Raw genomic sequence first — 13,088 nt, forward strand, 5'->3', positions numbered from 1 at the left:
TTCCTACCTCGATCCATTGACCCTATAGGGCTAATATGGCTTCCTACCTCGATCCATTGACCCTATAGAGCAAATATGGCTTCCTACCTCGATCCATTGACCCTATAGGGCTAATATGGCTTCCTACCTCGATCCATTGACCCTATAGAGCTAATATGGCTTCCTACCTCCATCCATTGACCCCTATAGAGCAAATATGGCTTCCTACCTCGATCCATTGACCCTATAGAGCTAATATGGCTTCCTACCTCGATCCATTGACCCTATAGGGCAAATATGGCTTCCTACCTCGATCCATTGACCCTATAGAGCAAATATGGCTTCCTACCTCGATCCATTGACCCTATAGAGCAAATATGGCTTCCTACCTCCATACATTGACCCCTATAGAGCAAATATGGCTTCCTACCTCGATCCATTGACCCTATAGGGCAAATATGGCTTCCTACCTCGATCCATTGACCCTATAGAGCTAATATGGCTTCCTCCCCCCTCCCTCCCCACTCCCTTCACTTACTTTGGATCCGGCCGTTGCCGAACGGAGGCGACAAGTTGTTATGGGAGCCCAGTTCTCGGCTGTGATCGTAGGGTGACCCATCCCCATAGGTCTATAAGGGGGGGACAAAGGAGCCCCATATAACCCCATAGAACCCCATAGAACCCCATATACCCCCATAGAACCCCATATAACCCCATAGAACCCCATAGAACCCCATAGAACCCCATATACCCCCATATAACCCCATAGAACCCCATAGAACCCCATAGACCCCCATATAACCCCATATAACCCCATATAACCCCATAGACCCCATAAATCCCATATAACCCCATAGAACCCCATATCCCCCCATAGAACCCCATAGAACCCCATAGAACCCCATATAACCCCATATAACCCCATATAACCCCATACAACCCCATATGACCCCATAAAACCCCATATAACCCCATATAACCCCATAGAACCCCATAGAACCCCATAGAACCCCATATAACCCATATAACCCATATAACCCCATATAACCCCATAGAACCCCATACAACCCCATATAACCCCATATACCCCCATATAACCCCATAGAACCCCATATAACCCCATATAACCCCATAGAAACCCATAGAAACCCATATAACCCCATATACCCCAATAGAAACCCATATAACCCCATATAACCCCATATACCCCCATATAACCCATATAACCCCATATAACCCCATAGACCCCATATACCCCCATATAACCCCATAGAACCCCATAGAACCCCATAGAACCCCATATACCCCATATAACTCCATAGAACCCCATAGAACCCCATAGTACCCCATAGAATCCCATAACAACCCATATAACCCCATATAACCCCATATAACCCCATATAACCCCATATAACCCCATAGAACCCCATATAACACCATATAACCCCATAGAACCACATAGAACCCCATAGAACCCCATATAACCCCATACACCCCCATATAACCCCATATACCCCATAGAACCTCATATAACCCCATAGAACCCCATATAACCCCATAGAACCCCATAGAACCCCATATAACCCCATAGAACCCCATAGAACCCCATACACCCCCATATAACGCCATAGACCCCATAGAACCCCATATACCCCATATACCCCCATATAACCCCATATAACCCCATATAACCCCATAGAACCCCATATAACCCCATATAACCCCATATAACCCCATATCACCCCATATAACCCCATATACCCCCATATAACCCCATATAACCCCATATAACCCCATAGAACCCCATAGAACCCCATATCCATCCATATAACCCCATATAACCCCATATCCCCCCATAGAACCCCATAGAACCCCATATAACCCCATATACCCCATATAACCCCATATACCCCCATATAACACCATATAAAACCATAGAACCCCATATAAACCCATAGAACCCCATATAACCCCATATAACCCCATATAACCCCATAGACCCCATATAACCCCATATAACCCCATATAACCCCATATACCCCCATATACCCACATAGAACCCCATATAACCCCATATAACCCCATATAACCCCATACAACCCCATATAACCCCATATAAACCCATATAACCCCATATAACCCCATAGAACCCCATATACCACCATAGAAACCCATATAACCCCATAGAACCCCATAGAACCCCATATACCCCATATAACCCCATAGAACCCCATAGACCCCATATAACCCCATAGAACCCCATAGAACCCCATATAACCCCATAGAACCCCATATAACCCCATAGAACCCCATATAACCCATATAACCCCATATAACCCCATATAACCCCATAGACCCCATATACCCCCATATAACCCCATATAACCCCATATAACCCCATATAACCCATATACCCCCATATACCCCCATATAACCCCATATAACCCCATAGACCCCATATAACCCCATATACCCCCATATAACCCCATATAATCCCATATAAGCCCATATAACCCCATATAACCCCATAGAACCCCATAGAACCCCATATAACCCATATAACCCCATACACCCCATATACCCCCATAGAACCCCATATAACCCCATATAACCCCATATAACCCCATATAACCCCGTATAACCCCATATACCCTTATATAACCCCATATAACCCCATATAACCCCATAGACCCCATATAACCCCATATAACCCCATAGACCCCCATATAACCCATATAACCCCATATAACCCCATATAACCCCACATACCCCCATATAACCCCATATAACCCCATAGACCCCATATAACCCCATAGAACCCCATATAACCCCATATAACCCCATATACCCCCATATAACCCCATAGATCCCATATAACCCCATTGAACCCCATTACTTACCCTTGACGGACTTGGCCCCCAGGACCCTGAGCTACTTCTGTCCTCTACGTCTATAGGGGGACAGAAGTAATGGGGTTATATGGGGTTATATGGGGTTATATGGGGTTCTATGGGGTTATATGGGGGTATATGGGGTTATATGGGGTTATATGGGGTTCTATGGGGTCATATGGGGTTATATGGGGTTCTATGGGGTTTTATGGGGTTATATGGGGTTCTATGGGGGTATATGGGGTTATATGGGGTTCTATGGGGTTCTATGGGGTTCTATGGGGTTCTATGGGGTTATATGGGGGTATATGGGGTTCTATGGGTGTATATGGGGGTATATGGGGTTATATGGGGTTATATGGGGTTATATGGGGTTCTATGGGTGTATATGGGGTTCTATGGGGTTCTATGGGGGTATATGGGGTTCTATGGGGTTATATGCGCTTATATGGGGTTATATGGGGTTATATGGGTTATATGGTATGGGTTCTATGGGGGTATATGGGGTTATATGGGGGTATATGGGGTTCTATGGGGTTATATGGGGTTATATGGGGTTCTATGGGGTTATATGGGGTATATGGGGTTATATGGGGTTATATGGGGTTATATGGGGTTATATGGGGGTATATGGGGTTATATGGTGTTATATGGGGTTATATGGGGTTATATGGGGTTCTATGGGGTTATATGGGGTTCTATGGGTGTATATGGGGTTCTAAGGGGTTCTATGGGGTTATATGGGGGTATATGGGGTTCTATGGGGATCTATGGGGTTATATAGGGTTATATGGGGTTATATGGGGTTCTATGGGGTTATATGGGGTTCTATGGGGTTCTATGGGGTTATATGGGGTTCTATGGGGATCTATGGGGTTATATAGGGTTATATGGGGTTATATGGGGTTCTATGGGATTATATGGGGTTATATGGGGGGATATGGGGTTCTATGGGGTTATATGGGGGTATATGGGGTTATATGGGGTTATATGGGGTTCTATGGGGTTCTATGGGGTTATATGGGGTTCTATTGGGATCTATGGGGTTATATAGGGTTATATGGGGTTCTATGGGGTTCTATGGGGTTATATGGGGTTCTATGGGTGTATATGGGGTTCTAAGGGGTTCTATGGGGTTATATGGGGTTCTATGGGGTTATATGGGGTTATATGGGGGTATATGGGGTTCTATGGGGTTCTATGGGGTTCTATGGGGTTCTATGGGGGTTATATGGGGGTATATGGGGTTATATGGGGGTATATGGGGTTCTATGGGGATCTATGGGGTTATATGGGGTTCTATGGGGATCTATGGGGTTATATAGGGTTATATGGGGTTATATGGGGTTCTATGGGGTATATGGGGTTATATGGGGTATATGGGGTTATATGGGGTTATATGGGGTTCTATAGGTTTATATGGGGTCATATGGGGTTATATGGGGTTCTATGGGGTTATATGGGGTTATATGGGGGTATATGGGGGTATATGGGGTTCTATGGGGTTCTATGGGGTTCTATGGGGTTATATGGGGTATATGGGGTTCTATGGGGTTATATGGGGTTATATGGGGGTATATGGGGTTATATGGGGTTATATGGGGTTCTATGGGGTTCTATGGGTTTATATGGGGTTCTATGGGGTTCTATGGGGTTCTATGGGGTTTTATGGGGTTTTATGGGGGTATATGGGGTTATATGGGGGTATATGGGGTGTTATGGGGTCAGGATTCAGGCCCAATTTTGGGCCCTATTTTGGGCACAATTTGGGCACAATTTGGGCACAATTTAGTCACGATTCGGGCACAATTCGGGCACAATTTGGGCACAATTTGGTCACGATTCGGGCCGGAATTGAGCAGGATTCAGGCACAATTTGGGCCAGATTTGAGCACAATTTGAGCACGATTTGGGCACGATTTGGGGCACAATTTGGGCAGGAATTGGGCAGAATTTAGGCAGGATTTGAGCAGAATTTGGGCTCGATTTGGGCTGGATTTGGCCAGGATTCGGGCAGGATTCAGGCAGAATTCGGGCATGATTTTGGGCACAATTTGAGCAGGATTTGGTCACGATTCGGGCAGGATTTGGGCATGATTTTGGCCCAATTTTGGGCATGATTTGGGCAGGATTTGAGCAGGAATTTGGGCACAATTTGAGCACAATTTGGGCACAATTTTGGGCCCTATTTTGGGCACAATTCGGGCTGGATTTGAGCACAATTTTGGGCACAACTTGGGCAGGAATTGGGCACAATTTGGGCACAATTTGGTCACGATTTGGGCACGATTTGGGCCCAATTTTGGGCAGGATTCAAGCAAGGATTTGGGCACAATTTGGGCACAATTTGAGCAGAATTTGGGCAGGATTTGGGCACGATTTGGGCAGAATTCAAGCAGAATTCGGGCAGGATTTGGGCACGATTTGGGGCAGGATTCGGGCAGGATTCGGCCACTATTTGGGCACAATTTGGTCACGATTCGGGCAGGATTTGAGCAGGAATTTGGGCACAATTTGAGCAGAATTTGGGCACGATTTGGGCAAGAATTTGGGCCGAATTTGGGCAGGATTTGAGCCCAATTTTGGGCTGGATTTGAGCAGGATTTGGGCAGAATTCGGGAACGATTTGGGCACAATTCGGGCTGGATTTGGGCACGATTTGGGTCCAATTTTGGGCCCTATTTTGGGCACAATTTGGGCACAATTCGGGCTGGATTTGGGCACAATTCGGGCTGGATTTGGGCACGATTTGGGGCACAATTTGGGCACAATTTGGTCACAATTCGGGCACAATTTGGGTACAATTTAGGCACAATTTTGGGGCACAATTTGAGCACAATTTGGGCCCAATTTTGGGCACAATTTGGGCACAATTCGGGCACAATTTGGTCACGATTCGGGCACGATTTGGGCCCAATTTTGGGCCCTATTTTGGGCACGATTTGGGCACAATTCGGGCTGGATTTGGGCACGATTCGGGGCACAATTTGAGCAGGATTTGAGCACAATTTGAGCACGATTTGGGCACGATTTGGGGCACAATTTGGGCAGGAATTGGGCAGAATTTAGGCAGGATTTGAGCAGGATTTGGGCTCAATTTGGGCTGGATTTGGCCAGGATTCGGGCAGGATGCAGGCAGAATTCGGGCATGATTTTGGGCACAATTTGAGCAGGATTTGGTCACGATTCGGGCACAATTTGGTCACGATTTGGGCCCAATTTTGGGCATGATTTGGGCAGGATTTGAGCAGGAATTTGGGCACAATTTGAGCACAATTTGGGCACAATTTTGGGCCCTATTTTGGGCACAATTCGGGCTGGATTTGAGCACAATTTTGGGCACAACTTGGGCAGGAATTGGGCACAATTTGGGCACAATTTGGTCACGATTTGGGCCCAATTTTGGGCAGGATTCAAGCAAGGATTTGGGCACAATTTGGGCACAATTTGAGCAGAATTTGGGCAGGATTTGGGCACGATTTGGGCACAATTTGGGCAGGATTCGAGCAGGATTTGAGCACAATCTTGGGCTGGATTTGAGTAGGATTTTGGGCTGGATTTGAGTAGGATTTGGGCAAGATTTAGGCAAGGATTTGGTCACGATTTGGGCACAATTTGAGCACAATTTTGGGCACAATTTGGGCACAATTCGGTCTGGATTTGGGCACGATTCGGGGCACAATTTTGGGCAGGATTTGAGCACAATTTGAGCACGATTTGGGCACGATTTGGGGCACAATTTGGGCAGGAATTGGGCAGAATTTAGGCAGGATTTGAGCAGGATTTGGGCTCGATTTGGGCTGGATTTGGCCAGGATTCGGGCAGGATTCAGGCAGAATTCGGGCATGATTTTGGGCACAATTTGAGCAGGATTTGGTCACGATTCGGGCACAATTTGGTCACGATTTGGGCCCAATTTTGGGCACGATTTGGGCAGGATTTGAGCAGGAATTTGGGCTCAATTTGGGCACAATTCGGGCTGGATTTGGGCACAATTTGGTCACGATTCGGGCACAATTTTGGGCCCCATTTTGGGCACAATTCGGGCTGGATTTGGGCACGATTTGGGGCACAATTTGGGCACAATTTGGTCACAATTTGGGCACAATTCGGGCAGGATTTGGGCACTTTTTGGGCCCTATTTTGGGCACAATTCGGGCTGGATTTGGGCACAATTCGGTCACAATTTGGGCATGGATTTGGGCAGGATTTGGACCGAATTCGGGCAGGATTTGGGCAGGAATTTAGACACAATTCGGGCACAATTTGGGCAGGATTTGGGGCAGAATTCGGGCAGTACTTGAGCTCAATTTGGGCTGGTTTTGAGCAAGGATTTGGTCACGATTTGGGCACAATTTGGGCACAATTCGGTCACAATTTGGGCAGGATTTGGGCACAATTTTGGGCACAATTCAAGCACGATTCAGGTAGAATTTGGGCATAATTTGGGCACGATTTGGGCAAGGATTCGGGCACAATTTGGTCACGTTTAGAGCAGGATTTGAGCACAATTTGAGCAAGGATTTGGTCACAATTTGGGCACAATTTGAGCAGAATTTGGTCACAATTTGGGCACGATTTGAGCACAATTTGGGCACGATTTGGGCAAGGATTTGAGCAGGATTTGGGCTCAATTTTGGGCACAATTTGAGCAGAATTTGGGCAGGATTCGGGCACAATTCGGGCACAATTTGGGCAGGATTCGAGCAGGATTTGAGCACAATTTTGGGCTGGATTTGAGTAGGATTTGGGCACAATTTGGGCACAATTTGGGCAGGATTCGGGCAGGATTTGAGCAGGATTTGGGCCCAATTTTGGGCCCAATTTGGGCACAATTTGAGAAGGATTTGGGCACAATTCAGTCGCAATTCGGGCACAATTTGGGCACAATTTGGGCACAATTTGGGCAGGATTTGAGCAGGATTTGGGTCCAATTTTGGGCCCTATTTTGGGTCCTATTTTGGGCACAATTCGGGCTGGATTTGGGCACAATTCAGGCACAATTTGGGCACAATTTTGGGCCCAATTTTGGGCACGATTCGGGCTGGATTTGGGCACAATTTGAGAAGGATTTGGGCACAATTCAGTCGCAATTCGGGCACAATTTGGGCACAATTTGGGCACAATTTGGGCAGGATTTGAGCAGGATTTGGGTCCAATTTTGGGCCCTATTTTGGGTCCTATTTTGGGCACAATTCAGGCTGGATTTGGGCACAATTCGGTCACAATTCGGGCACAATTTGGTCACAATTCGGGCACAATTTGGGCACAATTTAGGCACAATTTTGGGGCACAATTTGAGCACAATTTGGGCCCAATTTTGGGCACAATTTGGGGCACAATTTGAGCACAATTTGGTCACGATTCGGGCACGATTTGGGTCCAATTTTGGGCCCTATTTTGGGCACAATTTGGGCACAATTCGGGCTGGATTTGGGCACAATTCGGGCTGGATTTGGGCCCAATTTTGGGCACGATTCGGGCTGGATTTGGGCACAATTCGGGCCCAATTTGGACCCAATTTTGGTCACAATTCAGGCACGATTCGCTCACGATTCGAACCCAATTTAGACCAGAAAGCACAAAAGAATGGGGGTATATGGGGTTATATGGGGGTATATGGGGTTCTATGGGGTTATATGGGGTTATATGGGGTTATATAGGGTTATATGGGGTTATATGGGGTTCTATGGGGTTCTATGGGGTTATATGGGGTTCTATGGGGTTATATGGGGTTCTATGGGGTATATGGGGGGATATGGGGTTATATGGGGTTATATGGGGTTGTATGGGGTTATATGGGATTCTATGGGGTTATATGGGTTTCTATGGGGTTCTATGGGATTCTATGGGGTTATATGGGGTTCTATGGGGTTCTATGGGTGTATATGGGGTTCTATGGGGTTCTATGGGGTTCTATGGGGGGATATGGGGTTATATGGGGGGATATGGGGGTATATGGGGTTATATGGGGTTATATGGGGGGATATGGAGGGATATGGGGTTATATGGGGTTATATGGGATTCTATGGGTTTCTATGGGGTTATATGGGGTTCTATGGGGTTCTATGGGGGTATATGGGGTTATATGGGGTTCTATGGGGTTCTATGGGGGTATATGGGGTTATATGGGGTTCTATGGGGTTCTATGGGGTTCTATGGGGTTATATGGGGTTCTATGGGGGGATATGGGGTTATATGGGGGGATATGGGGTTCCTATGGGGGGATATGGGGGGATATGGGACGATATGGGGGTCCTATGGGGAGATATGGGGTTATATGGGGGTATATGGGGGGATATGGGGGATATATGGGGGGATATGGGGTTATATGGGGGTATATGGGGGGGATATGGGGGTATATGGGGTTATATGGGGTTATATGGGGGGATATGGGGGGGATATGAGGGTATATGGGGGGATATGGGGGTCCTAGGGAGGTATATGGGGGGATATGGGGAGATATGGGGTTATATGGGGGTCCTAGGGTGAGATATGGGGGGATATGGGGGGATAAGGGGGATATAGGGGTCCTAGGGGTAGATATGGGGGGATATGGGGTTATATGGGGGGTATATGGGGGTATATGGGGGGATATGGGGTTATATGGGGGTATATGGGGGGGATATGAGGGTAAATGGGGGGATATGGGGTTATATGGGGGGATATGGGGGGTAAATGGGGGTATATGTGGTCATAATTGGTTATATGGGGGGATATGGGGTTATATGGGGGGCAATGCAACACAACGCAATGCAACCCTTGGCAATGCAGCACGAAATCTTATAGGGGATCCCCTATAAGGTCCCCTATAACGTCCCCCTATAGGATCCCATATAGGATCCCAAATAGGTCCCCTATAAGATCCCTTATAAGGTCCCCTATAGGATCCCATATAGGATCCCCTATAAGATCCCATATAGGATCCCATATTGCTCCCCTATAAGATCCCATATAGGATCCCATATAGGTCCCCTATAAGATCCCATATAGGATCCACTGTAAGGTCCCCTAAAAGATCCCCTATAACGTCCCCTATAAGGACCCCTATAGGATCCCATATAGGTCCCCTATAAGATCCCATATAGGATCCACTATAAGGTCCCCTATAAGATCCCCTATAAGGTCCCCTGTAACGTCCCCTATAGGATCCCATATAGGATCCCAGTCAGGTCCCCTATAAGATCCCATATAGGGTCCCATATAGGTCGCCTATAAGATCCCCTATAAGGTCCCCTATACCGTCCCCTATAGGATCCCATATAGGATCCCAAATAGGTCCCCTATAAGATCCCTTATAAGGTCCCCTATAGGATCCCATATAGGATCCCCTATAAGATCCCATATAGGATCCCATATCGCTCCCCTATAAGATCCCATATAGGATCCCATATAGGTCCCCTATAAGATCCCATATAGGATCCACTGTAAGGTCCCCTATAAGATCCCCAATAACGTCCCCTATAAGGTCCCCTATAGGATCCCATATAGGTCCCCTATAAGATCCCAGATAGGGTCCCATATAGGTCCCCTATAAGATCCACTATAAGGTCCCCTATAACGTCCCCTATAGGATCCCATATAGGATCCACTATAAGGTCCCCTATTAGATCCCATATAGGTCCCCTATAAGATCCCCTATAAGGTCCCCTATAACGTCCCCTATAAGGTCCCCTATAGGATCCACTATAAGGTCCCCTATAAGATCCCATATAGGATCCCAAATAGGATCCCCTATACGACCCCCTATAAGATCCCATATAGGATCCCATATAGGTCCCCTATATCGTCCCAAATAAGGTCCAATATAGGATCCCATATAGGTCCCCGATAAGATCCCCTATAAGATCCCCTATAATGTCCCCTATAAGGTCCCATATAGGATCTCATATAGGATCCCATATAGGATCCCATATAGGTCCCCTATTAGATCCCTTATAAGGTCCCCTATAAGATCCCCTATAGGGTCCCATATAGGTCCCCTATAAGATCCCATATAGGATCCCATATAGGTCCCCTATAAGATCCCTTATAAGGTCCCACATAGGATCCCCTATAAGATCCCATATAGGATCCCAAATAGGATCCCCTATAGGATCCCCTATAGGATCCCCTATAAGATCCCATATAGCATCCACTATAAGATCCCCTATAAGATCACCTATAGGATCCCATATAGGATCCCATATAGGTCCCCTATAAGATCCCATATAGGATCCACTGTAAGTTCCCCTATAAGATCACCAATAACGTCCCCTATAAGGTCCCCTATAGGATCCCATATAGGTCCCCTATAAGATCCCATATAGGATCCCAAATAGGATCCCCTATAAGGTCCCCTATAGGATCCCATATAGGTCCCCTATAAGATCCCATATAGGATCCCAAATAGGATCCCCTATAAGGTCCCCTATAGGATCCCATATAGGTCCCCTATAAGATCCCATATAGGTCCCCTATTAGATCCCTTATAAGGTCCCCTATAATGTCCCCTATAAGGTCCCCTATAGGATCCCATATAGTTCCCCTATAAGATCCCCTATAATGTCCCCTATAAGGTCCCCTATAGGATCCCATATAGGTCCCCTATAAGATCCCATACAGGGTCCCATATAGGTCCCCTATTAGATCCCTTATAAGGTCCCATATAGGATCCACTATAAGGTCCCATATAGGATCCACTATAGGGTCCCCTATAAGATCCCCTATAAGGTCCCCTATAACGTCCCCTATAGGATCCCATATAGGATCCCATATAGGTCCCCTATAAGATCCCATATAGGGTCCCATATAGGTCCCCTATAAGATCCCATATAGGATCCCATATAGGTCCCCTATAAGATCCCCTATAAGGTCCCCTATAACGTCCCCTATAAGGTCCCCTATAGGATCCCATATAGGTCCCTTATAAGATCCCATATAGGATCCCATATAGGTCCCCTATAAGATCCCATATAGGATCCCAAATAGGATCCCCTATAGGATCCCTTATAAGGTCCCCTATAGGATCCCCTATAAAATCTCCTAAAGGTCCCCTATAAGGTCCCCTATACCGTCCCCTATAAGGTCCCCTATAGGATCCCATATAGGTCCCCTATAAGATCCCATATAGGATCCACTATAAGGTCCCCTATAAGATCCCTTATAAGGTCCCCTATAATGTCCCCTATAAGGTCCCCTATAAGATCCCATATAGGATCCCAAATAGGATCCCCTATAGGATCCCTTATAAGGTCCCATATAGGATCCCATATAGGTCCCCTATAAGGTCCCCTATAGGATCCCATATAGGTCCCCTATAAGATCCCATATAGGATCCACTGTAAGGTCCCCTATAAGATCCCCTATAAGGTCCCCTATACCGTCCCCTATTAGGTCCCATATAGGATCCCATATAGGTCCCCTATAAGATCCCTTATAGGGTCCCATATAGTTCCCCTATAACGTCCCCTATAGGATCCCATATAGGTCCCCTATATCGTCCCATATAAGGTCCCCTATAACGTCCCCTATAGGATCCCATATAGGTCCCCTATAAGATCCCTTATAAGATCCCATATAGGTCCCCTATAAGATCCCATATAGGGTCCCATATAGGTCCCCTATAAGATCCCATATAGGATCCCATATAGGTCCCCTATAAGATCCCATATAGGATCCACTATAAAGTCCCCTATAAGATCCCCTATAAGGTCCCCTATACCGTCCCCTATAAGGTCCCCTATAGGATCCCATATAGGATCCCCTATAAGATCCCATATAGGATCCACTGTAAGGTCCCCTATAAGATCCCCTATAAGGTCCCCTATAACGTCCCCTATAAGGTCCCATATAGGTCCCCTATAAGATCCCATATAGGATCCCATATAGGTCCCCTATAAGATCCCATATAGGATCCCATATAGGTCCCCTATAAGATCCCTTATAAGGTCCCCTATAGGATCCACTATAAGGTCTCCTATAACGTCCCCTATAGGATCCCATATAGGATCCACTGTAAGGTCCCCTATAAGATCCCCTATAAGGTCCCCTATAACGTCCCTATAGGATCCCATATAGGATCCCATATTGGTCCCCTATAAGATCCCCTATAAGGTCCCCTATAACGTCCCCTATAACTTTCCCTATAGGATCCCATATAGGTCCCCTATAAGATCCCATATAGGATCCACTATAAGATCCCCTATAAGATCCCCTATAAGGTCCCCTATAACGTCA

General features: G+C 46.4%; 1 protein-coding gene across 1 annotated transcript in view; it reads right to left on the bottom strand.

Moving 5' to 3' along the window:
* Positions 1-509: 509 nt before the first annotated feature.
* The window catches only part of TCF4 (transcription factor 4), a 25,729-nt gene continuing 13,150 nt past the window's right edge, over positions 510-13,088 (bottom strand). Inside the window, exons 4-5 of the mRNA XM_072359967.1 lie at positions 2,880-2,929; positions 510-608 (exon numbers count right to left, since the gene is read on the bottom strand). Of these exons, the coding sequence (XP_072216068.1) occupies positions 510-608; positions 2,880-2,929 (149 nt within the window). The remainder of the gene's footprint in view (positions 609-2,879; positions 2,930-13,088) is intronic.

This window comes from Excalfactoria chinensis, chromosome Z (genome assembly GCF_039878825.1).
Source record: "Excalfactoria chinensis isolate bCotChi1 chromosome Z, bCotChi1.hap2, whole genome shotgun sequence".
NCBI classification, from domain to species: domain Eukaryota; kingdom Metazoa; phylum Chordata; class Aves; order Galliformes; family Phasianidae; genus Excalfactoria; species Excalfactoria chinensis.